The sequence below is a fragment of the Pagrus pagrus genome (genome assembly GCF_965226575.1).
Source record: "Pagrus pagrus genome assembly, chromosome: 4".
NCBI lineage: Eukaryota > Metazoa > Chordata > Actinopteri > Spariformes > Sparidae > Pagrus > Pagrus pagrus.
The window spans coordinates 22,420,062-22,446,166 of record NC_140188.1 but is presented as its reverse complement, the minus strand read 5'-3'; the positions used below and the strand labels follow the sequence as shown (position 1 = coordinate 22,446,166).

The 26,105-nt window shown below is 41.0% G+C and overlaps 1 protein-coding gene across 4 annotated transcripts; it reads right to left on the bottom strand.

The window, feature by feature from the left end:
- Positions 1-400: 400 nt before the first annotated feature.
- Positions 401-25,014, bottom strand: brwd1 (bromodomain and WD repeat domain containing 1). Of its 4 annotated transcripts, none has more exons than XM_084350884.1 (44): positions 24,810-25,014; positions 24,636-24,694; positions 24,486-24,515; positions 24,209-24,268; positions 23,127-23,277; positions 22,797-22,895; positions 21,413-21,573; positions 21,019-21,240; positions 19,887-19,987; positions 18,902-18,972; positions 18,640-18,740; positions 18,479-18,519; positions 18,267-18,368; positions 16,679-16,832; positions 16,427-16,561; positions 15,187-15,315; positions 14,782-14,930; positions 14,413-14,489; positions 13,942-14,163; positions 13,643-13,826; positions 13,305-13,395; positions 12,937-13,059; positions 12,735-12,805; positions 12,221-12,446; positions 12,017-12,133; positions 11,303-11,410; positions 10,971-11,095; positions 10,563-10,666; positions 9,827-9,938; positions 9,315-9,376; positions 9,032-9,187; positions 8,768-8,888; positions 8,463-8,588; positions 8,253-8,319; positions 7,336-7,386; positions 7,003-7,128; positions 6,734-6,886; positions 6,431-6,591; positions 6,017-6,183; positions 4,754-4,879; positions 4,400-4,582; positions 3,991-4,323; positions 3,620-3,772; positions 401-2,995 (listed from the first exon to the last, which is right to left on the bottom strand). In XM_084350884.1, exons 1-44 carry the CDS (start codon positions 24,844-24,846, stop codon positions 1,545-1,547), a joined length of 6,798 nt encoding a protein of 2,265 aa, XP_084207010.1. In that variant the 5' UTR covers positions 24,847-25,014; the 3' UTR covers positions 401-1,544. The 4 variants fall into 4 exon arrangements, with proteins under 4 accessions (XP_084207010.1, XP_084207011.1, XP_084207012.1 ...); XM_084350885.1 differs by having other exon boundaries at positions 4,400-4,576; XM_084350886.1 differs by having other exon boundaries at positions 10,563-10,645.
- Between the last annotated feature and the right edge of the window lie 1,091 nt (positions 25,015-26,105).

Sequence of the window (26,105 nt, the reverse complement as noted above, 5' to 3'; positions counted from 1 at the left end):
TTACATGTGGAATGTTTTATCATAAATTGTCACGTTGTAACAAATATTACATTGTTAAAAATGAAACTTTTATGCAATGATTATAAACTATTTTATGTTATAGTATGAATCGGCATCGGTGTAGTAAATGGAATTATTGTTATTATTCATGGACGTAATTGGAACGACACAGACTCCCTGTAACAATCTGTCCTAATTTTACAAGATAAATTTGTTGACTTGTGAGTGAAAACCATAGACCTCGTGCAGTCCAATAATAAGAACAGCATTGAGTCCACGCTGTTCAGTTTTTGTTGACAACACGTGGAGTAATGCTTGAGTAAATGATTTGTAACAGAATTATTAACAGATGGACTGTCTTCATGATGTCAATGAAAAGGACTAAGTGAAATACAGCATACACCTTGAAATGATGTCTTTATTAATAGGAGGAATAACTCATTCATTGCACTCCACAACCACATTGCGTTAATAGTTTTCCTGTGAAATCTGTTATTAAAGGTGTAGTACGAAACACATTAAGCAAAATGTCATAAAGCGACTGTATTTAGAAACCTCCCCATAAACAAAACTAAACCATGTGACTGGCAAATGTTTTAAGTCAACTCTGAAAAAGAATTTAATACTGAAAGTAGGTAACACAGAACACAGTAAAACGTCTTCCCAATATGAGAAATCACAGTATTTTGCAATAAGTACTTTTGGTTACTTGTACTTGGCAAAAAGGTACCAATTTGTGACATATGGCAAGACAATGCAGTTTAATGTAAAAAAAAAAAGAAAAGAAAGAAAAATAAAAAAAGCTCAAATTTAAATAAACGCGTTGCTACCGACTGATCGCCAAACCTTTCCGACATTCTCAATCACATATTTACATCTAGTCACTAGAATACAACACAAACCTAAATTTTAGAAAATGAAATGGTATGGGGAAAATTATTCATATTCGTCCATTTGGCTCATATTAACTCAATACAGTCAAGCATTAAGTGTGTGGATTTACAAAGGAGTGCTGTAGTCAAAAGTCTGAACATGGTTTTGTTGTGTCCCAGTCAGTGTGCTTGGACATCTGCCGACCTGGAATTGTTTCTTGTCCTTACCTTAGCTCAAAAAACAACTGCATGTCTGAGACTACAGTAAACTTAGTTGACCCCTGAGTTTCTAATGCAAAACTAGTGTATGAAATACCTCATTACAGTGTATCTTAGTGCAAGCCAGCAATATGCTTGATTAAACAGAGGTATATTAGATAGCACCCAAGCTGACAAGATTCCCCAGAATGGTTACTCTGCTGGCCGGATCACAACAAGCAGTATGGGAGGTGGTGTTTTGCTCTGTATCCTTGTGAAAACCAGCGGATCAAAATGCTTGAATTTGTATTACATCTATAAACATGTTTTTCATAGAAAATATAAATATCCCTGAATGAAACAGATTCACAGCATTTTCTCTCGAGGACTCCAGTGCTACTACCATAACGTGGCCATCAAGTGTCTTTAGGTCTCCAGTTAACTGTCTGTCTGTAGTTCCAGCAGCTATGTCCTTTATTCGCTGTCGTGATAGATTACCGTACGCTTCCCCCGGTTACGAGTGTTCACGCGCGACTTTCGCTGCGGTTTGCCGTACGACTCGTCGCTGTCCTCCTCCTCTGAGGCAGACGGTCTGCGGCGCTGCCTGAGCTGGCGGCCGGCAGTCCTTTCACCAATCGCGGACCGTCTGTGACTTCTCCTCTTTGGACTGCTGTGGGACCCTGAGCTGGCAAGTGACTTTTCGGAGGCTGAGGACGACTGCTCGCTCTCAGAGTAAGAACTGTGATTGCTGCTGCTGTAGCTTTCCTTCCGTTTGTGTTTTGGCCTCCTCGCGTTCTTCTTCCCGCTCCTGGAACGACCAGCATCTTCCTCCTCTTCCTCCTCGCTGGAATCGGATTGGGAAGAGTTGTCTTCCTCGTTGCTGTTACCATCCGCTTGTTTGGGTTCCGTTTTGGGATGCTTTGAAGAGCCTGACCGGCTTTTCTTATTGTTCTTGGACACTGGCTCCTTCTCTCCACCCTCCTCCGCATCTTCAGAGTCTGAGGTGTAAATACGCTTTCTCTTGGAAGACAGCTGATTCCTGGCTTCATTTGGAGAGGTTCTCTTAGACTCTCTCTTATTGTTCCCATCTTCCCTTGACGCTGTGGCTGTTCTGTTACCATTCCTCTGTTTACCCTGGCTTGCAGAGGCAGAGTCTTCCTCAGAGTTGTCACTGATGTATTTCTTTTTTGGTAGTGCTCGGAGGTTCAGCCGTCTATTTGACGCGTTGTCTGAATTATCTGACTCTTCATCGGATGAGCCAGTGGAGCGTTTCCTCCTTGATTTTCTCTTGGGTTTGTATTCCTGCTCAGAACTCTCTGAAGCCGAGGTGACACCGAGAGGCCGCTTAGATTTACTCTTGTTCCTCGTTGGCTTCTTTGACTGGGACTCCACCTCAAATTCCTCACTGGAGTGATTGCTTTCTACATCGCGTTCTTCATCTTTTTTCAGTTTTTTCTTGCGTGGGCTGGATCTCTTTGGAGAATCACTGAGTTCCTCGGATTCTGCACCATCCAGTTTATTAGTTGAGGCAGATTTTTGTTTGTCTTGGCTTTTTGACGATGAAACTTTGCTCTTTTTCTTAGAGTCCTTGTGGATGGCTTCTTCCACATTTCTTCCATTTTGGTGTGGGTGTTTCTGAGACCTGTGGTCTTTGTCCTCTTCATCTGAGCTTACGGGAGGTTTGTGTCGTGTGGTCCTGCGTTCAGTGTCCTCTACCTCCTCCTCTTCCTCCTCACTTGTGATCCTCTTTTTCCTGGCTGAAGTGGTTGGCGTGCTTCTGGAGGGTTTCTTAGACACAACCTCCTGTTCCTCCTCCTCCTCCTCTTCTGCTTCTCCAGAACTCTCCTCTGCAGCTTCCTCTTGCTCAGAGTTGCTGTCGGACTTGTGATGTTTTGCACTGTGTCCGTTCACATGGGACAAAGTATCTGCAGGGGAAAGGAGAAAAAAAGGCAATCCAAGTGATTAGAGCAGGAGGAGCAGCGATTCAAGTATCCAACACAGCACAGAGACACAGATCAAGGTTAATTGCTGTTCTATAATGAGAACTAGTGGGCTTTACAGAAGCTCATAGGCAATAACTTAACACATATCCAAAAAACTTTTATAGTCTCATAAAACATATAAATTCAAGCACTTTCAAGGACCTGTGTCTATGTATGCCAATTTTCAAGTCCAAGCAAGTAGGGTTGCAACTATCAATTTCCATCATTAATTAACCTGCTAATTATTTTCCCCATTAATCCCTGAATCTATAAGTCTATTGAAAAAGAATGTGAAAAATGCTCATCACAATTTTGCAGAGCTCAAAGCAAAGTACAACAACAGCCTAAAACTCAAAGACTCCTGATTTATGACAGCATTTTATGACAAAATTACACATTTACATTTAAAAAGCTGCGAAAAGCGAATGTTTGACATTTTTACAAGAAAAATGACAAATGATTAATTGATTATTAAAATAGTTGCCAATTTTCTTTCGATCCACTAATTGATTGATCGACTAATCAGTGCAACTCCATCTAAAAGTGACTGATGAGGACATTTCTCACCATTTCCCTTGGCCTTAGCAGCTTGTCTTTTTGTCTTCTGTTTGTTGGACTTTGTGTCTCCATTCTGCCGATTCTGAGAGGAGGATGGAGCATCACTGTTGTTGTCCTCCTCGTCCTTTGATTCCCCACCTGATTCCTTTGTTTTCCGGGAAGCTAAAAACACAAACAAGGGCAGCACTGAGCCAATAATCTATCTGGTAAGCTACAAGCTAAAACATAGAAATGCAAATAAGATGTGTTTTGTATTTGAAGGAAGTAAAGGCACCGTTATAACAGTTACAAGCTCTGACATCAATGTAGTTGTGTGTTTTCAGTCAGTGTAAAATTTAGGATTGTATGACAAAAGGATTAAAAAAAGCATTGTTGCCCACCCCGTGTTGAAGGCTCTTCATCAGAATCTGAGCTGCTCTGAATCACCGCCATGCGCTTGCTGGCCCGGACCGTGTGGCGGAGGCGGCTGCTGCTCCTTCTTGGCCTCTCCTCCTCTTCCTCCTCCACCTCAAAGTCTTCATCTGAAGCTTCAAGGAGTTTCATCTTATTCACAGCCGCCCTCGCTGTCTTTCTCTTGAGCGACCTGCGCACCGTTATTTCCTCTTCCTCTTCCCTGTCGGAGCCCTCGGTTGTGGCTCCGTCAGAGTCGTGGCGGTGACGTCTCTCCCTGCGAGACGACCTGCTGCCGTGACCGTTCACCTCTGCTCTGTCCTCTGAAAACAAAGAAGGATGTTCAACATGTTGGCTGGCGGGTTTTGCGAAAATCTTTGGGCTCGTCAGTGGTGTTACCTGTGCGCTTCCTGTCTGCACCAGTGCTGTTTCTGGTCAGCCGTGTGCTCCTGTTGTTTTTACTCCTGCTTGGGTAGCGACGACCTGAGGAATGGGAGGACATCTCTCCATCCTCTCTATCTTCTCCTTCGCTCTCCGATTCCTCCTCTTCCTCATCCTCTTCCTCACTATCGCTCTCTGCAGCTGGCAACAATAACACATCTCCAGTTATGTGGTTTTTTTATTTATTTTTTTTTTTTACTAATTACACAGCTTAAAAACATCACACATTAATGACTTTTTCTCATTACAATGCTGACTTTAATGAGGTGCGATATTTAAAAACTGGGTTTTTAACCAGGAAATACTCCTCACCTTTTTTCCTCTGCTTGGCACGTTTGCTTCTTGTAACTCTTGCTTTCTGTCTGAGTTGATGGTGCCTTGATGAACCTGGGCGTTTCTCCTCCTCCGACTCGCTCAGCTCACTCTCACTCTCAGACTCTGAAATAAGACATATTCCCATTACATCTTATTCATTTGGCAGATATTGGCATTGAAGTGCAGTCAAGCTTGAAAAGGAACTAGAGCTCGATGACATCAAGAATTAGAAATGCAACCCCTCCCATATAAACAGCTAGAAATGTGTTAGAGAACTACGCTGCAGTTTTCTTTTTTAAGAGGTGAGATGGAAGCTAGCGAGGGGCTGTCGAGGTGAAGTCTGAATAGGTGTTAAAGCTTGTGGCAAAAAAATTCCACTACTGTGGGGAGAGAATAGAGAAGAATTTGTCAAGATTGAAATTGATCAATAAAGTGACATTACAGGCTCTATTTACAGCATCACAAGTAATGGAAGTCAAATCTAACACTTAATTTACAATAATTGCAGACTTCACAAGTTATTGCACTTCAGGACTCAATTCGGTAAATGTTCTTACTAAACAATACCTATCTAGGTTAATTAAACATATTTTGAAAAGCAAAGCTTTAACTATACAACTTCACACCTTAGTTTTGAGTTTTCAAACTCTTATAATACATAGAAGATAAGTGCATCATCACCATGAATACACAATAGGACTGCTGGTAGCAAAGACTTCTACTACTGTCAACTTGTGTTTCCTCAAATATTACCCAGAACTTTTAGTCCAAGGAGCTACTTTTCAAGGAACTAAAAGGTTACATCAGGCCATTGTTGTCTGTATGTCTAAACACCCATGAAAATTAGGCAAATTAGTCTGCTGACGCATGAAAATACATCAGCTGTTTTTACACAATATACAACAATAAGGACTAGACTTTGCCGTCAGTCCATCCGTCGTATTCTTTCTTCTGTAATGTCATGTTCATTTACCAAAGCACAATAAATTAAAACAAAAACTGGAACGCTGATGCAGATTGTTAGCAAATGGTGGCTGAAATAAAGCTTGAGCACAGGACCAATAAGAAATGTTTAGTGCTGCAAGGAACACCTCCAAGTTCCTGTACCACTCCCCAAGCAGGGACTTTTTGGGAGGCAACACATTGTCCCCAAAAACATCATTTGGATCCTGGGTTTAAATTACCCAACACACAGTTCATCCAAATGTTCCTAGTCCCTGTGGTGGAAACACAGCATATGAGGCAAAGTGTGTTTTGTACCTGGAGTTGATGAAGCAGCTTTGGAGTCGTCCTCGGAGGAGCTGTGACCTGAGCTGCTGCTTCGACTCCTCCTGGCTCTCTCAGGAACAGACACTTTGGCTGAGGTAGATTTGGTCACTGACGTCGACTCCACTTTTTCCTGAGTTTTTACAGCAGCTCTCTTTTGACTTGAGAAAAGAAGAATTTCATCGGACATTAACACGGACAGGTAAAGTCAAATGTGCCATCAAATATCCCCAAATGCCCTGATCTGCTCTGACTACTTGAACCAATGAAATCAGATAATTGTTTAGCATAAATACTGTATTGGTTCATATCCAGAGACCTATCACTAAGTTAGTTTGAGTACTAAAGCAAAAAACTTGTTCTTCCTGTTTTCAAGCAGACGAGATGAGGAAACATAACTAAACAAACCTTGATGTGGCGGAGGGTTGATCCTGCTGCTGCATTTTCTTGCGGAACCTCTGACTGCGACGGAGCCTGTCGCTGCTTTTTACTGCAGTTTTGTATTCTGATATGATTGTTCTGATTTGCTCCTCGAAGAAGGCCGAGAGCCGCAACGTCATACTGTAAATCTAGAATGGGACAGAAAATGTAGGTCAAAAGAAAAATCTAAATATACTTTAAATGACTTAATATATTAATTCAAAATCTAAACCCAAAGCAGATTTTATTATGATCTCCACCTGCAACTTTTATCATCTTAAATGACCCTACCTTGGAGCGTTTATTGGGTGTGTAGGCTTTAGCGTTGGCAAATATTAGCCTGGTGTCTTTGCACAGCTCTATGGGGTTTTCATAGCCGTCATTCCCAAGTCTCCTTCTCACTGAGCTAAAGTCCATTGGTGTATCAATGATGTCATGGTAGTCCTGGGAACACACACACAAGACATAATTGAGACATCATCTTTTCCAAAACACTGGAACACACAAGTCAAATATAACCTGTTGTTAACAGCATGCCGTGGTACATTGTGTTAACTTACTGGATAGTTCTGAGGATCCACAGGCTGTCTGAACGGTTCTGAGTCCTCACACTCAAATATGTAGTTGAGCAGATTCTTGCATTGTTCCTTCCAGGCGTCTCTGTCTGGCAGCACCTCTACAGAGCGCTGCAAATATGGAGGAGATCATCATGACGAGTAGCACATGCTGCTATTGAATCATTGAGAGTCAATCTGCTAACAAATTCTCATCCACCATGTATCAGATTTACCGTACTGATGAACCCAACACATGGTTAAAACCACAAATGTCTGGCAAATCTTTTTTTAGTTTATTTTTAAACTGTATGTGAACCAATCTTTGTATCTATTTACCTGCCGCAGTCTGTGTCCAGAGGATGTTCCTGGTGCTTCTGTATCCTCTTCCTGTAGGAAGAAATCAAATTTAGATTACTTACGTCTATTGCTGTACCAAATGTCTTTTTTTTTTAACATTCAAAGCTTCTCTTAAGGTTTTCGAATGAAGCTCATGAAATCCTCAAACTTAATAGTGTTAGAGTCGGAAAAGATTTTTATTATTGCAGTTATAGACATTAATTTATGGTGCTGTTAGATTGCTGCTAGACCGCCCTGTTAATACAGGTGCTGCCTCCCTTCATGTGTGGAAAGTAGGAGAACAGTTTTTTGACTGTAGTGAAAATGTTTTTGAAGGGCTAAATGCCAACAAATATGATTTGAAGCAGAACATTTAATTTAATTTAAACATGTTGTCAATTTTGGAAATGATTACATCTATCTTCTTGTAATACATTTTCATTTTGGGCTTTACAATGCTCTGAAGTTATTGGAAATGTTTGGATCGCACAAATCGGAAACAATCCTACGCAGCCACCACTGACTCTACTTCTACAAACAGTAATATTAGTGTAGCCTGATCTTGATCTGCAAATGTGCAGAAATATCATGGTTAAACAGAATGAATAGACTGCTGTGCAACTTTCAGATTATTTACAATTTGAATGTCAACTTTCATACATTAATAAAGCTTCAAAATGGTACGGCCCTACTTGAATTTAATCATAAATGGCAACAGTGAAGGTGACTGCAACCAATAATGGAAAACAAGCTTCCTACTGAGTTGTAACTTCTTACGACCAATTTCATGTTCCTTGACAAAGTCTCTTCTTTTTATCATCAATTGCACTCTATTATTTGCTACTCAAACTAATGTGTAGTAATTTGACAGCAGGACGTGATAAATCAAACAAATATAGTAATTCAGTCAGACTTACCTCATCATCATCATCCATTTCTTCAACAGCATTGTAAATCTCCATAATATCTGTGCAAGCCGGATTACTGGGAAAGTAGGAATAAGGTGTCAGTTAAGTGTGCAAGACAATTTATCTGAATCATATTGTTACTGTCATTATCACATGATCTAGCGTGGATTTAATTTTTGGAAGCACGCTTGTCAGAAACAAACGATGAATGAAACGTACTTGACAAATTTCTGGAGGACATTTGTGATGATTTTTGCAGAGTGGGCAATCTTGCTCCTTGGCTCATTGAAAGTGCGGGCGTTATGTGCAATATACCTGACATCCCATATTAATGCTGAGAGGCGCCTGTGGATCAACAGAGGTGGGTTAATACACACAAACTGTACAAAACATTAGATATTTGTGTGTCAGCAGCTAAAGACATTTCAAGGACAGAACTGGGTCAACAGTCAGGAGTGCAAATACTTCATGCTTTGACCTGCTTGCATTATCAGGTGGAAGGAGGAAAGTCTAACAGGACTGACCTGTAGAATCTGTTCATGAGTCGCAGTCTGATGGTGCCCAGGTCAGTGGGATAGGCGATCACAGTGCAGTAGGAGGGATACTGGACTAAGTCCACAGGACCAGAGAAGGGAGCTGTAATCTCTGTAGCAGAAACACAGGGGGAGGTGGGTTAGTATGACTGGGAATAGTTAAAGGAACCTACAGATGTGAACGAATTGTGAAGAGGGAGTGTGCGAGTAAGAGCAAACGAGAGAGTTAGAGAATATCTGTTTCTGCACACACACCGACTGTGATGAGCTGTTCGATGCCGACCATGATGCGTTCGCACTCCTCGTCCCTGCTCCTCTCCCCCCACTCCCCCTGCAGAGGCTTGTACATCAGCTCGCTCATCTCATCTGCCGTCACAGGGATACCACCTCCTTCTGTCTCTGGCTGCTCGGCTGCACAGCACAGACAAACTTGTTAAATATGTATTAAAACCACATTAACCCCCCTTTGCCAACAGACTCTGAGAACTGTGTCAGGTGTGGATGTGACAGCAATAAAATAGTAAAAAGTCTTCATTACCATCTTCTGGAATAGGCTCCACATCCCAAGGACTCAGTTTCTCTGTTTCCCCATTGTCCCATCTGGTGATAGAGAGCACAAAAACAAGTGTTGTCAAAGTCAGCCATTACGCTTGCATTGGTTAAACCTGTTTAACCAATCATACATGTGACACTGTAATGCCTCTTAATAACCACTAGGGGTCAGACAGTAGGATATACTGTAGCCTGTTTTAAGTACATCTAAATAAACTGAAGAATGAAGAGTGAACATCGAACGTCAAACACAATTTTGGGAAAGAAAGTGTTAACATAGACTTGTATTTACTACTCGTCTCGAGAGGCGGACACCCCTACAGTGTCTGTCACAAGTTTCACTTCACTTACTCACTCAAGGCAATGCGTCAAATTATTGACAGTTTGACAAGCAATATTTCCAAGGAACTAGCCAATATTTGATATTGGTCCTGATGCCTCAACCACAGTATCCCCTGCTAATCCTTTCATGACAACATGACATGTGATGTTTCCCACCTGACTTTGAAGCACTGGAAGAGACTGTCGGCGTACTCCGGCTGGTAGGGCTCCTGGCAGACGATGGTCCCAAACCACCAAGCATCGTCTATCACTGAGCGGAACCTGTCATCTGCACAGGAGGTGATGTTAAATTTAGGTAAAATCAACAGTATCTATTTAGTGTAAGAGGCTGCACTGATGAATGGTTTGAAAGAGGACAATGAGAATCGGGTCTATTGCCAAGTAGGTTTTCACATGGAAGAAATTTGCCTTAGGATGTTTGTGCATGACAATAAACATAGTAAGAGAAAAGAAAAAACAAGTAATGCAGAAGCCAAGAATATTAACCAGTTATAGCCTCACTGAGATTAAAATCTCTTTTTCAAGAGTGACCAGGCCAAGTATAAAATTTGAATTTACAATTAAAAATATTAAAAATATATTAAAATACGTAAAATACATCTGTTTTTAAAATTAAAAGAGCTGTGCAGTTTGTGCAGGAATGCGCCAAATACTGACCAACAAGTGTGCAAACAAAACTTCTCTAATTGGTGCCTCAACTAAGCAATGCAAAAAGGAAATCCTCACAGTGAAAAAGAGTATTTATTGGTTTGTCTAAAATGATTACAAAGTTGTTTGTTACGAGACCACCTTTATTCTGTGTAGATTGAGATTTTCAAATGATGAAACAGATACATGGATGTTACTCGGCCGCAAACGAAGAAATAATATCTAACACGGTGCACAAACTTACTTGGTTGCCAGTTTCTTCGAAGTGCCTCATCATAACTTTGCCTCAGAATGAGGAAATCAATCACATCTGGCATGTCGTGATACCTGTTCAAGAAATCAGCGCCACTTTAATGAGGAAGAACACAAAGAGTTGTCTGTGTAAAACTACCTGATTCTGAAATATTCTGATGAATACGCATCATTAAAAAAAACAGCAAAACCAGCATGTCAAAGCCAAAAATGTATTCATCCTCAAAATTCTGTTATGATTGACCTTATTGATAGCAACCCAACGTTCATACACTGTATGTACTATGCATTCACTCAAAATAAGACTCTTTCATGTTGTGTAGCTAAAGGAAGTGAGAAATGCACCAATATTGAGTGCGTTTCTCAATAGAAGGCAAGTAAAGGAAGCAGAGCTGCTTACTTGACAGAAAACGACTTGTCTGTGATTTTGCCAGTGCCGTGGTCGATGAGAGTCAGCTTCAGACAGCAGAGTGTTGGAGGGCAGACTTCATACTTGATCCCAGTGATCTTCACAAACTCTTGGTCCTTTGAAATACACATTTCATTTTGATTAACACATCTGAAAACATTTACAGTAAAAATATGTTTTCAGTTTAGATTTTTGCCTACACATCACATCACAAAGTCTGTGAGGATTTTATAGATTATGTTCAACTTCGTTAAAATTCAGTGTTTTTTTCCAAACCCTTTTACCAAGAACATCTTATTATCTTTTCATTTTCCTAGTCTTACCCGTAGCTGCATTTTCTTCCAGGGCTGTTTGTCTAAGTTGATGGGGTACAGTTCACCCCGGCTCACGGCCTCAACGTACGCCTCGTGTCCCTGTCGGAAGTAGATCACCTGACAGACAGAAGAGTCAGAGCTTAGAGGGCAACTTCTTTTTATAGATAAATGGATAAATATCAAGTCAAATAAAATATAAAGTATTATTTTTTGGGGGAGGGTGAATTGAAGAGTTTCACAGCCTGCGGTAAGAAGCTGCTCTGTGGTCTGTTAGCGGATACTTCTGTACTGCTTGCCAGACGGCAGCGGGATGTTGCCGGTGTGGGTGTCTTTTAGTAGGATCATCATGATGCTATGCCAAAAGTATTGAGACTACATCTACATAGCTGCATCCATACTGTCAATATTTTTAGATAAATTATTCCCTTCTAGTCTTTACAATTTTGCAGCCTAAGAGATTTAAAAGGAACGCATCAATTTCAAATGTTCTTACAGAAATTTTGCACATATTTATAGATTATTTTTTACATTTTCTCTGCTTGTGTTTCTCTGCTCTGCTGCAGCACTGACATCACGTCTCTTGAGGAAGAACCGAGTTTGATCTTGTGGCATTAAGAGCATACTTTACTACAACAAAGTTAAATACAAAGATCTTTAAACAAGCTGAAAAAATGTTTTCTCATGGCCGTGTAAAGTACCTGTCCTGATGTCTAATGCACATACCTCATCGCCCATTTGAGGAACAAAAGGAGACTTCCTGGGAATGACATCAGTAATCCATGGTGAAGGTCTGAACTCGTTGGAGACTTCTCTGTTGATGGATGGTCTGGCCTTTGGACGCTGATTGCAGAGGTAAATCAAGTAAATGTGAATCTGTTTTAAGATATATCTAACATATACAGTATGTACGGTATTTGCAAAACTCACCCTGGGTGACTTGTTCTTTGCTTTCTTGGCCTTCTCTTTGCTTTTCTTGGCCGGCTTTTCCTCCTCGTCACTCTGCTGCTTTTCCTCCTCTTCCTCGTTGTCCTCCTCCTCATCTTCAGAGCTGCTGAGTTTGCGCTGCACCCGTTTGCGTGATGACAATGGGGTGGAGGGCTGCAGGTTGATGCCAGCGTCTGCCGTCCAGTCTGAGTACTCGCTGGATGTGTGACTGTCCAATCAAAACCAATTATGACTTTAAGTTACATATGTGCAAACACGCAACACAAAAGTTAATCAAATAACTTGTTTTAACCTGCTTGGTGTACCAGATGTGTGGGGGATTGCCACCTAAGACAACACATAGGAGCAACAAAAAGTTTGAAGATGAAAGTCAAGATTTTCTATATCATAACTTTGGTAATTTGGGAAAACCCCTTTTATCTGGTACTCTAAACAAGTTAAAACAATTTGAAGAATGACTCCCCAGTAGCGTGTGATAATTATAAAAACTATATACCTCGAGCTGTCACTATTCCACTCTTCCTCATCATTGGATGAATCCAGTTCGCTGCCGTCCAGTTCATTGTCCTGAACAGATTAAAAACAGGAACTTGCTTAAAATCTCCCCAAAAATACATAAACATAAATAAATAACAATAAAAACTACAGGTGCTTGTAAATGTCACGCCACAGTCACGGCAAAGTGGAGAATGTGATACCTCAGTGTGTCCGTCTGAGCTTGCAGTCTCCTCTCCCTCTTCACATGACAAGTCCATGAATTCCAGCCCGTCGCTGTGACCGTGTGCTCGCTTCGAAGTGGGAGGTTCATCATCTGAATCATCCTGAGGGGACAGATGGGACTGACTCAACACAAGCGCAAAAATTTGTATGGAAATTGTTGTGAACAACAAATGAAAAAAAGCAGAAAAATGCTGACAATTATTTTTAAAAAAACACACACATTCCTACAAAGTGCATATGGAATTTGTCTTCATACCAACCAACACAACATTTTTAATGACTAAATCATTTCATCCAAATTGCAGACAGATCAGTTCCTACACAGGTGAAGGTAAAATAAACCTACTCGACAGCTGCTGTAGATAATGCGTCTCTTCTTTGCATTGTACAACGCCATCTCCTCGTCTCCTTTGGCTGTTCGAATGTCCTCCTGGTCCCTGAAAACAAATTTACATAATGTCTGAAATCTAAAAGGAACAGTAAGACACACTTGAGTCATAAGCACCTGTTACTTTTCTGTTAATGTCAATCAATACATTTTCAATGGCGACCATCTAAAGATACTGTACAAGTAAATTACTGATACTGGACTTTTTTTCTGTTGTTAATATGAAGATAACCAGGTTACATTTATATTCCCCGTCTTTAGCAGTGGACAGTAAAGCTAACATCCTATGTCTCTACCTGTAGGTGCTGGTTGCCAGTTCAGGCACCACCACCCTGCGTCTCCAGGCCTGCAGGTCTCTCTCGGTGGCCATCTGGCTGCGAGGTGCATTCTGATGCATCTGACGGACGCCCTCCACCTGTCCGCTGCGGCGCAGACCCACATTAGGGGGCGACTGCACATCTGCTCGTTCATTTACAGACACTGATGAGGGTTAGAGAATAAATATTAACCTTCAATACAGGATAGCACACAGCTAGCCTCCAATGAAGCAATACATCAGCTAAAGCAATCCAATACACTGGTGGTGTATTGATACCTCTGCGTGGTGTGCTTGGTGCGGGTGCCAAGGCTGGGCCCTGTGCCTCAGCTGCTCCTGCCCCAGCCCCAGGCCTTGCCCCGGCCCCAGTCTGGCTCTGCCGGGCCTGCTGCTCCTGGAGATTTCTGATTGCCTCATCCAGGAGGCTGCTGCGTCTGACTGTGACCTCCTCGTGCTCTGCAGTCTGCTGGCTGATCACCTGCTCCACCACCTCACCATCACCTGAAAAAGTCATCAAACAGGACAAGAGCATTAGTGGGGCTTGTCTAACTCTAACTGTTGGCTAGTTGGAAAAAGATCAAGCTTGTCATTGTAGCAGGGAAGATAAGGTTCAGATGTTCCTAAATTATGTTGGCTGTTAAAGCAGAGAAACTGAATAAATGAGTCATGTATTAAATAAAACATTCTTCTCTCTAGCAAAGGCTGATTACGGTCAGATTAAGGCCTGCACGTGGTGGGTTTTATTCTTACTGGTGGCTACGTATCCCAGCTGTGGAACCAGGTGTTCAGCAGCAATGTTCTCCCGACCTGGGACAAGACGCTGGTACCTGAAAATTGAGTAAAACATTTTTAACCAAGATATTTTAAATAAAACACAGCAGACTGTAACTAGCTCTAAATCAAACCAACACTAACCTCACTTTGAATCACACATAAAAAATAGATGTAAAACAGGGACAATATGACTTAAAAGTAACTGCACTACTCTACCTGGTATTGTTTTCCATAGTGGCCTAGGGCATTGAGAACTTGCATGGGCTAATGATTCAAACATTTGATCACTTAGTTAATGATTCAAGACTGTACTGTTGCTGTAAACAGAGAGAAGGTCGTGTCTACCTTGGTGGATGGGGGTTTCCATCCACGTCCACCAAGAAGGGCGGGGGCATGAGATGAGGCGCCTGCTGCGTCTGTTCGTCCAGCACAAAGCCGTTGGTGTCCCGGATCAGCGGTCGGTAGTCTGTGTGGAAGAACACCTGGTCTGGAAGCTGTGTGGAGACGAGGAGGAAGATAAAGATATGGCGTCACCCTGCTGCTTTTGTTGTATTCATGTAACGCGGGATTATTCAGACACACACACACACTTGTTTTTGGATGCATTTTCACACTATACAGTAAGCTTTGAAAGTGTTAGACTGTAATGGCTACAACATTTCCTCAGTCTGTAAACTGGAATGGCTTTACTGTGGTTTTCACTCAGCAACAATTGTTTGTGAAAACGTTTGTATGTGCATCTATCCTTGCCTTCTCATAAGGCTTCGAACTGCCGAAGCCAAAGATGAGCAGATGGCCGTGAGAGTCTGTGCAGGCAAAACGTTGGCCATCCGGGGTGAATTTGCAGTCGAAAACGGCCCCATGACCCTGGCCCTCAATCTGGATGAGAAACACAAAATAACCACATGTACAGAAACGTGTTAGGACACAAACACACAAGTTTTCAACAATATTTCAATACTTGTTCTCAATGTGCGTCCCTGAATGATTTTTTCCTTCCCCAACTTCAGTAACAACTTTGGTAGAGCACAATCCGTCCAGAGATACAACATAGCCTATGTAGCGACGACTTCGACGGACTCTAATAAATGATAATAAGTGTTGTTCTTGACGAAAGGGAAGACATCACTATATTGACTGGTATGATCCCAGTGAATAGCTTCCAGCGAAAAATCATGCCGTCTTCACTCCGACTATTTTTACAGAGAAGTACAGAAGACTGAAGACCACTGTGCAACGACAATAGCCTGAAGCTTGATGCTTGTGATGGACCACTGCTGTACGTTTTATTAGAGTTCATTGAGACAAACAAATAACAAAGCTGATTCTAATAGAACACGAAGAAGCGACAAATTCTAAAACATGGACATGTTCAACCCGGCAGCACAGAAGATCTTTACAATCACTACAGTTTCAAGATCAGTGTTACCAGTTCAGTATCTGACAAAATGTGAAATAAAGTCACAATCACCTCTTTGGTTTCTGAGCTATGGTGTTGAATAATGGCCAGAAAATTGTTTTTGCAAACGTTATAATGTCACAGTGAAGCTGACCTTTGAACTTTTAGAAAAAAAACTTCATCACGTCACCATTTCATCCAGATATTTGTGTTAAATTTTGTCATATTTAATGGATGAAAATGGCCTCTGACATTATGTTTTCTGAGGTCACAGTGACTCTAATCAGGTTATCCTTGAGTCCAAGTGGACATTTGTGCCAAATTTGAAGAAACTCCCTCAAGCTGTTCCTGATAACATATGTTCCCATGGCTATCGTCAGCGCGGAGACATAAAAGCACTAGAAGACACTGTGTGATGCCTGAAGTTAACTGATGTTTGAGCTACAGTGACAAATATGTCTCAACTAAGTCTGTTTTGTTACCATGTTGTTTGCTGCTGTCTTTGTCATGTGCATCATGGAGGGTCTCTAAACGGTATGGTTTGTTCATCATGTAAGCACCATGTTCTGATATTGCCGAGTGTCAGTGTACCATGTTAAAGTAGTGCTGTGTGTTTGTCCCTCGCTGCAGATCCCAAATGAAGACGTTCCCATCGTGGCCGGCAGACAGGATGATCCGGGGGTCAAAGGGGTGCGGCTCCAGGACAAACACCTCGGCCTCATGGCCCTGAAAGCAATGTTCAGATTAGTTTATTAGTCAATTTGTGGAGGTTAAATGAGGTGGTCGTGATATCCACTACGCTCTACGTTTTACCAAGAGGAACAAAGCATGGTGCACAATTACTTTGAGGATATGTAGCAGCTGTCCTGTGTAGGAGTTCCACACTTTGAGGAGATGGTTGTTAACAGCCGTGATGACTGTATTATCATGACGATCCCACGCTACCATGGTGACTTTGGGTTTGAAGTAGCTTTCCTCTTCACTCGTTGGTTCAGCACTGACACGGGAAAAAACTCAAATTAGAAAAATACATGCACTTCATGTGACAAGTTGCAACACTCAAAACATGCTGTCTAACAGTGATACAGTTGATTCATTACTCAACACAAATGACAATAACTTCTTTTTCCCTTTATTTCCTGTTGCAGTATGCATGTTCCTACCCGTTTCCCTGCCACAGTATTGCTCTTTTCTTTTACTTTGCTGAACAAGCTTGTAGTTTCACTTGTGCTTAACTCAAGAAACGCTGGAGATTCTCCTCAAAATCTAAATCTCTAATAATGAACAAACACAGGACCGAACTTAATGCAAATGTATGTACAATGTAATGAAAATGGTGAGACGACATAATCATGAAAAATGTTAATTACTTTGGTTATTAAAGAATACTTGTGAAATGCAGCGACAACGTGATGATGCCTTTAGCAGATGAGCCGATTATAGAAACTGCCAATGAGGCTCCTTTATGGTTTCTCTCAGGGCAGACAGATAAGCTCTGTTTATTCGTGCACCCCTGAAAGTATGGGGAGACTGACATTTATATTTCAGTGATGTACTGGTATTGGATCATATACGATTTTGTATGATTGATGGTGAAGTAAGTGAGATAAGTGAGACCTGAATGTTTGGTGGTTTGATACTGGATAAACTGTCCAGAAGATGCTACAATGTAAAGAACCCAAAATCAGCCACCATGTCATTTTGTACATCAAGCATGTCTGTCTGATGGAAACGGGGAGTATAAACTTAAGTCGACTTACAGATTAATACAGCATAAGGAAGAAATGTTTAAACTTTTCCTTTTGCGACTCTGAAGTTACCCTACTGAGGCTAAATACACTATGACCAGTTTTGTGTTGTTTTAGTAGGCATGTCACAATGCAATCATTGTTAATCGGAAAGTCAGCAATAAGGATTAATTAAGCATTAATGTATTAAAACCTAAGCAAATTGAATCGAGAAATGTAAATGATTTTTCCATATCCTTGACATCGGCAGGCAAAAGTGCTCAGTAGTCTAAGAAATAATGATATTGCATCTTTCTGTATTGAGCTAGAAGTGATGTAAGTTCACAGCCCTCTCACCTGCTTGTGAAGCAGCCATTACGACTTACACAATCTGACATCTGAACAAAGAAAACAGTCGGGTAAATGGATCCCTCAGCTTACATACAGGTACATGCTCTGACAGCTCTTTGATGCGGCCTAGAGAGCAAATGATTGCGCTTAATTTAGCAAATCTCCCAGGTGTTTTTTTTTTTTTAAACCACCAATGGGAATTTCATTCTTGCATATCCTGTTGCTTATACGGTGTACATCCTTGTCTTAATATTTCTTCTTGAGAACGACACAAAGACTAAAAGCCCATCAACAGAAAGACTTCACTCGTCGCCACATTCACACTGGAGGACCAACAACAAAGCGCTCCTTACCCTGGAAGAGTGGCAGACATGTTGAGCAAGATGCACCTCCACTGCTGTCGCTGATGGAGCTTCCAGATCCGCGCTGTCCCATCTCGGCTTCCACTCACGAACCTGAGACGGCAACAAACACGTTTCACCATCACTGTATGCACTGTTGCATATAATTCAATGTAGCTACTGTGAGAAATCGATGGTGAGCAAGTACAATGATTTTACTTTACCTTTCACCTGAGTGGCAAAACTGAATGCTGTCAACTTTGTCCTGGAGGGAGAGCAGCAACATGGAGAATGATCAAATCGACAATCCAACTGAAAGTTCAATATGTTCTCTGTCACGGGGACATGCTTCACATAAAAGTTTGGCTTTTGACGGAGCTCTCACCGTGTGCTCATGAAGCTCTGATACTTTCTCTGGACTCCCACTTCCCACAAAATATATTCTGATGACATCATCTGTACTTCCTGTTGCTAGGAACATCCCACCTGAAAAAAAGGGAAGACGTAGAAAGTGTTTTAACAGTTAAGTTAATTTTTATATCTGTATTTAGACACTACTCAAAACACATCAAGTAGCATGTGTACAGGTTATGTACACAAACAGCAATACAATTTAACATATCAGTCTACTTCAAATGATATATTACCTGGACTGAATGATGAGCACACAGTCTGAACTCCTGGCCTCGGTCGCTCTATGAATTTGTGTGGCCGATCACTTTAAGGACAGCAGAGAAAATGTTACACATTAATAGAAGTCGCTAGATTTTACCGACAAGCTAAAAGTGCATATTAAAGCCTGCAATACTTGGGTAGGTGTTTTTAAACGGATTTAAAGAATGGCCTTGACCATTTGCCGACATCATTGAAAATCTTCTATAGGCTACATTTTTATGTCGAACCTCATTTGCTGCACATGGCAACCTGTCTATGAAAGTTTTATCTAATATAACAGGCATTCCAACTTCAGGATGACAAGAGTGATTATAGTCAGGTCAGATGTTGAGTTAACATTCCTTTGTCAGATAAGGCTCACCTAGATACTTTGAGGAAAACAGAGGTCACTTAATGCCCATTTCGTCCAAGTCTGTCTTCATATCGTACAGATACTTTAACTTGGTTGCTTGATATACAACTATATGCTTGCAAGTTCAGTTTATCACAGTAAAGCAGGCTCTTTAAATGCAGCCTTACTGAGGGGCTGTATCACCAGTACAGTAGCAGGTGTTGGAGCAGTAAAAAAAAATAGTCTACCCCGTTCAGTTTGTCTTCCACCGTTTGCTTAAGGCCTGGAGCAGATTTCCATAAGAAGAGCTGCCATTTCCACCTCTCATTTCCATAACAGCCTACAGCTTAGGATGTTAACCGTTTGTCATAGCTCCGTCTCTTCAACTGACACTCAGACAAGTAAAACTATGTTTTGTTCAAATATCAGCAGTTTGAACATGCCTTTGAATTCATAATACTGATCTCAATCATTGGCTCATTTATAAGAGCTTTTCAAAATTAGATTTCTACATTTTTGGCCACATAACACATTCAATTTTGTATTAATTTGACCATATTGTTTTAAGAGCACTACAACTGAACATTTATGAATTGTCACCATTTCAAACACATGTCAACGGTCACCTAAAGTTGATGTTGTTGGCGTCCCACTGCCAGAAGCAGACGGTAGCATCAGTTCCAGTGGACAGCATGTATCGTTTGGAGCCCTTGGCAAACGGTGAGAACTGAAAAAGACAAGACGTTCATAGATCAAACCTGAATTACTCTTAACTCTTATTACTACTTAATATTAATAAAAGCAAGACATGCATTCTATATGGAGGGTTAAGTACTAACACGATCCCCTTTGCTGCCCTCACAAATAGTAAGTCATCAGGCAAAAAGTCTCTTTTCTTGAGTACATTAATGTCTGTTTCAAGTGATGTCATGACATCAGCAGTGACTGACTGGTGTTACACTGGAGCAGATGACTTTTCTCAGTCTTCAGACCACTTGTCCTTATTTAATATTTGGTTTGACAATACTGAAATGGAAAGCAAACAACAGAGTACGGACAGCCATGGTAACAGAGAGGATGTTTCCATCCACGCAGCATCATGTCCATATTGCAATAACTGGTTTTATACTTAGCAGAGGCAAGTTGTCATAGTGATAAAGGGAAGATGCAATGAGGGCTGATAGAAACAGATTCTTTGGATAAAACAAGCCTTTGCCAGAGCTGCAACCACCTCTTCCTCTTGTTTTATTTCAGGCAGTGTCAATGCAGGATAAACATACACTGCCACCCAATGTTTTAAGGCTCTGCTCCATTATAAACAGTACAGTATATAAAATTAATCCAGAATAAGAAATGCCATCATATGTGGAAGTCACACATGTTCTCAATTATGTAATCTTTTGATACACTTTCAAGTGTAGGACTGCAGACTTTCACAAAAACAATACTTGTAAGATCTAAATTCCAACAATACTTAGGTATTGCATAATGGAGGCGGAGAACAATAAAGTTATCTCACGATGGAATAATGAGAGCTGCATGGCTGGAAATACTCCACTTATAATAAAATGTTAATTTGCTTCGACAGCAAAAATATAACTGAAATTGCTTGGTTTTTGCTTCAATTTAGCATGCCCAGAGTGAGGGGAAAGACACACATCTCATTCAAATGATGCTACCATATATTTGTATAGAAAAAGAAACCTGCTCCATTTCATCTTTTAAAAAAGTAGATTACAAGGTCAGAGATCCCTTTACCTGTAGGGAGGTAATGGATCCACTGTGCCCCTGCAGCACAGCCACAGGGGCACAGGTACGAAGGCACCACACGCGGATGGTCTTGTCACAGCTTCCCGCGGCAATTAGCGTGTTCTCGTAATTAACCGCCAAGTCTGTGATCTCTGCAGAGTGTCCTCGCAACGTCGAATGAAGCCTTCCGTCAAACGAAGACCAAATCTTCACCAAACAGTCATCTGAGCCCTGACAAAGAAAAATAACAATATTAAGTATGTAGAGTCACAGTCAGGTGAGTGTCAACAAACAAGTGTTGCGTTAATCAGTGTTATAAAAGCTAAAGAAGAATTAAAACACTGTGATCATAGCACATTAAATCAGGGGGTATCTTTGGGTAATGGGACAAGTTCCATCTTACTGTGAAGATCCTGAGACCGGTGCGATCAAATGCGATACAGTAAACTGCAGACAGATGCCCCAGGATCCGCCTATGCAGCCGCATGCGCTCATAGTTGCTGACAGGATTGATGGAGCTGAAGCGTTGTGCTCCCGTCAGCTCTCTCCCTCGAAGGACCTTCACTGTTGATGATAAGATGCCAATCATCAGAATGTAGTGATGTAGCAACAAGGATGAAACAACACTGGGATTAACACAAATAAAGTGGGCATGAAATATTTACTCCAATGTGGGCACGAGTGGTGGGGCATTATCATCACGGGATGGATGTAAATATATAAAAAATACAAAAGGTTGTTATTCTAACCAAGCATGCAAGTCTTCCAATAAACCTTGTGCATCTTAACACAGCACCAAATAAAGTCAGGTTTTAGCTCAGCTTGTCCGTCTCAACATGATTTATCTCGTTTTTATAGCCGTTGTGTCACATAAATTTAACGGCATGAAACACAAATGCCATCCTCAATTCAAAAGTGATCTGTAAATAACAACAATATCACTGCCGCTCTGAAGTCTGAAGCATCTGGTTTGTATCTGTTGCTATGGGAAACGACAAAATATCAGAGAAACAAGAACACCATCCATAAGGTTTTTATCTGCTTTGAGTTCTTAGTGTTTGTTTCAAGTATTTAATGAGGCCTATCTGTAGTGCCTGTCTTCTACAAAAGGTAGCTTTCTAAACAGTTGAGTAACCTCAATAGCATGTCTTTAAATAAACAAAAATTACAAAAGGCCTGAATGTGTGTTATTTACCCTGAGGTAGGACAGGTTTTAAATAAGAACCATTGTTGAAAGCAGGCTGAACAAGAATGCTGCAGTGCACAGTAGATACATGCTTTAACAGTAGGGGCTAACAGGAATCATCAAAAATCCTAAAGATTCGGGCGGGCGAAGTATTGAAAAATACACTAATTTGTGAAAAGCTTTAGATTAAATAATGAGATACGATAAGTACAATTATCGTGCTAAAAACAACTAACACTGCAGTGTAACAGACTGCATCAAGGCAGCCAATCTGGCTCAGTCATGGCAGCGCACCAAACCGATATGTGTCAACAACAGTCTTACAAAAGAGGAATACACAGTGAACTGAAGTATATATAACCTATTAGTCCTTTCGAATTAAATGAAGATTTTACTTTTCAGTTTTTACATTAACCAATTATTCAAATACATGTCAGCACACACATAACCTGCATGGTACGTGGAGAGGCATTTGAAAAACCTGAAGAGCAATACCATGCTAAGACAGGTACCAATTATGGGCACATCAATTTGTCCATTTCACTTTCTTTTTAAAAAAAAAAAAAAACATAACAGAAATATTGAGTGAGGCCTGACCTACCTAAGGGTAGAGGTTTCTTGCAGTTTGAAGGCCTCTCTGGTGGTCTGCCCCGGTGAAGGGCTGCATATGATGAAGCTTGAAACCGCACATTGTCGCAGTCTGAAAAGCAAAACAAAAAGTTCACCGAATGATTGAGCTGTGTGATAGAAAAGGAAGGCATCGGTTCTGGTGAAGGCGTAAACCAAAAAACAATCCAAACCTTTATATTCTGCAAGATTCAATATTTCTCAGTGTGAGTGGCCTGTATAATGTCCAAAACATAGTACAGAGAAAAAATACTCTGTCATTCTGCCTCCAGAGATGCTCTGAGGCACCTTGAAGATTATGTACCTTTTGCGGTCCTAAGCATTGACTGCTTTCCAGACCCAAGGAGAGAGTGTACCCCTGGGACACATGATGGCACCTCTTTGTCAAGAATTGGTCCAATCTGCCTGCATATCCGTAGCAAATGGTCTGGTGCAATATGTCTGTTGGCTGCGACCTGTCAGGGCAAACAAAGCCTGGGTGGTGACACGGCAATGAATACAGATCACTGCTGAAACAGCTGCTAGGATCAACAAAAAATCTGGTAATTGATTATGAGACTAAAATGCCAGACAAACTTCTTAAAGAAGATTTGCTGCTCTTCTTTGTTTCACATCATTGTAAAATTAACATGTTTAGGTATTAGGCTGATGGTCAAACAAGATGAGGAATTTGAAGATGTTACCTGGAGATATGATTATGATATTTCACCATTATCTAATATTTTTATGGACTAAACAATGAATCATAAAGATTATCAATAGATGATGAAATAATGAAATCAGTTGTTGGTTGCCATAGTACATATTACATGTATAACAAACAGCATGTAATGTCTGAATTTTATACATCATCTAATAAGCTTGAAGGACTTTTCTAGGGGCTGCAGCCTGCCTAAACACTTTGGTGGTGATAAATGTCTGACAGGGTAGTTGCTGATTTCTTGTGCTTCTCAACTCTAGTCCAAGAGGCGTGGCTTCTTATGCAAAACGTTTCCTTTTATGGACCAATCACAGCTCAGGTCACATGCAAAATAACGCAGAGACAGCGTCTCTCGGCCTCTGATTGGCCAGTGGAGCCGTCTCGACGTAGCAAGAAGCCGAACATCCCACCCTATCTGCAGTACAACAGTCGGTGCTAAATAATATTAAACCAAATCCAAATAGCATTTTCTGAGCGACCATACGTCGATTCACTTTGAAAATTGAAGTCAGAAGGATCGACTTGTGCCCGTGTCAATCCTCCCAACTCACAGAAACCCAACAGTAGTCCCGCAGGAAAAAGAACAAAGACCGTAAACAAGAACAGAGCATGGACACACCACAGTCCCCCTGTCACAAGACAATAACAAGCGCCGACAATGAACTTAACAGATATTTAAATCTCACCACATCTTCAAATGTCCTCGGGTGCTCGTTTCCCAGCCAGTCCAATCTCCCGGGTAAGAGCTGTCGGAAACAGAGTTTGGTAAAAGCGGAGTCACCACAGGCGAAAACAGCAGGCTCACATTAAGCTAGTAAAAAACACCGGGTGATGTCAAACGAGTGAGACGTGCAGGGGTATTAAAAGTCGACTGAGTGAGACAAGTTTTATCCCCAGACTCAGTCAACACCGACGGATAGCAGCTAGCAGTTAACAAGCAGCCGAGGCAGCGGGGATACACACCTGATATTCCTCTAGTTCACTCGCCAGGACCTGCAGGGGATCAAAAGAGGCGATTCGTTATCAGATGGCCACTATTAACTCTATTATCAACTAGCTAGTCAACTATTTTGAAATACAACACAGTGTGCCAGTCAAGGCACGCCAGCTCACCTCAGCCGCTCTCCGACATGGACCCGTTGTTAGAAAACGAGATATCAAGTAATAGAGCTCTGAAATTGAACAGTGAGGACATTAACCGTGAGAAAAGCAGTTGGGGATTACCAATTAGCATGAGCGATATCGTTGGAAATTAAGCTATCAATTGGGTTTACTTCTGCAGCTTACCCGACTCAAGGAGCGAAATGTTCCGATTTTTGGCCATTGAATCGGCCGTGATTTGGAGAGGTGAAACAAATTTCAGGCTAACTTTATGACTACAGAGAATAGGATATATTTATTTAATTTCGGTTACACAGCTCTGACCCCCTCCACGGTTGCTCCCGCTTTCTATTCAGCCTGTTTGCAGTCGCCATTGGAAGGATGAGGCCTCAGCGATACGACTTACTTCCGCCACAGCGGAGTAACACAGGAAAAAGGGGGTGGGGAGGAGCACTTTCAACAAAAGACAAAAGTGAGCGTTAGCCCGTCGGATAGCAACATTTACATAATGTCACTGTATCGCCAGGCATCCATACGATTCTAAGCTTGCGTCTAAAAGATAAATAAATGAGTAAATCTATTATTTTTTAATTACACTGATCGCAGTAATCACACGGCCGCCCCCGTTTTACTGACCAAGGTCGTGAGTTCTGTACATGACGTCATAAAGCAATGGTTGCCAATTTGTTTTACCAATTTCTCTATTGATGAATTTACTTTGTCAGTGTGTACAAAAACAAAACAGTTTCCTTGTGAGGATAATGCACTATAATATCGTGTATATATATATAAACATACAATATGTATATATATATATATATATATATATACACACACACACATATATATACATATATAAGTGACATAAGTGACATAGTGATATATAAATGACTAATAAATGAACCTGAAACCTTTTTACCCTTTGTATATGTATAGATATATGTATATAGGTGTGGGTATATATATATATAGATAGATAGATAGATAGATAGATAGATAGATATAGATATAGATATAGATATACCCACACCTATATACATATATCTATACATATACAAAGGGTAAAAAGGTTTCAGGTTCATTTATTAGTCATTTTACAACACCAGGGTTTTGAACGAAACTGAGCTTAGGTCACTTAATTCTACATATGAAAAAAAACAAACAAAGCTATTTTATATGGTGGAGTGCAGAGGATGCTGCTGGTGTTACAGCAGCGGATACCACTGTATCTTTTGCCAGATGTTAGCTGTGTCTGGGGTGTTGTCTTTTAGTATCCTTTGGGCTCTGTACAGACATCTCACTTCACCGGTGTCACTGATGCTTTGTAGCTGGGTACCGATGATGTTCTGGGTGGTTTTAATCACGCCCTGTGGAGCCTTCCTGTCCTGCATGAATCATGCCAGTTTGTAATGTCTCCAATCAGGATGCTTTCTATTGCTCAGCAGTAAAAGTTGACCAGAATCTGGCTCACAAATTTAACAT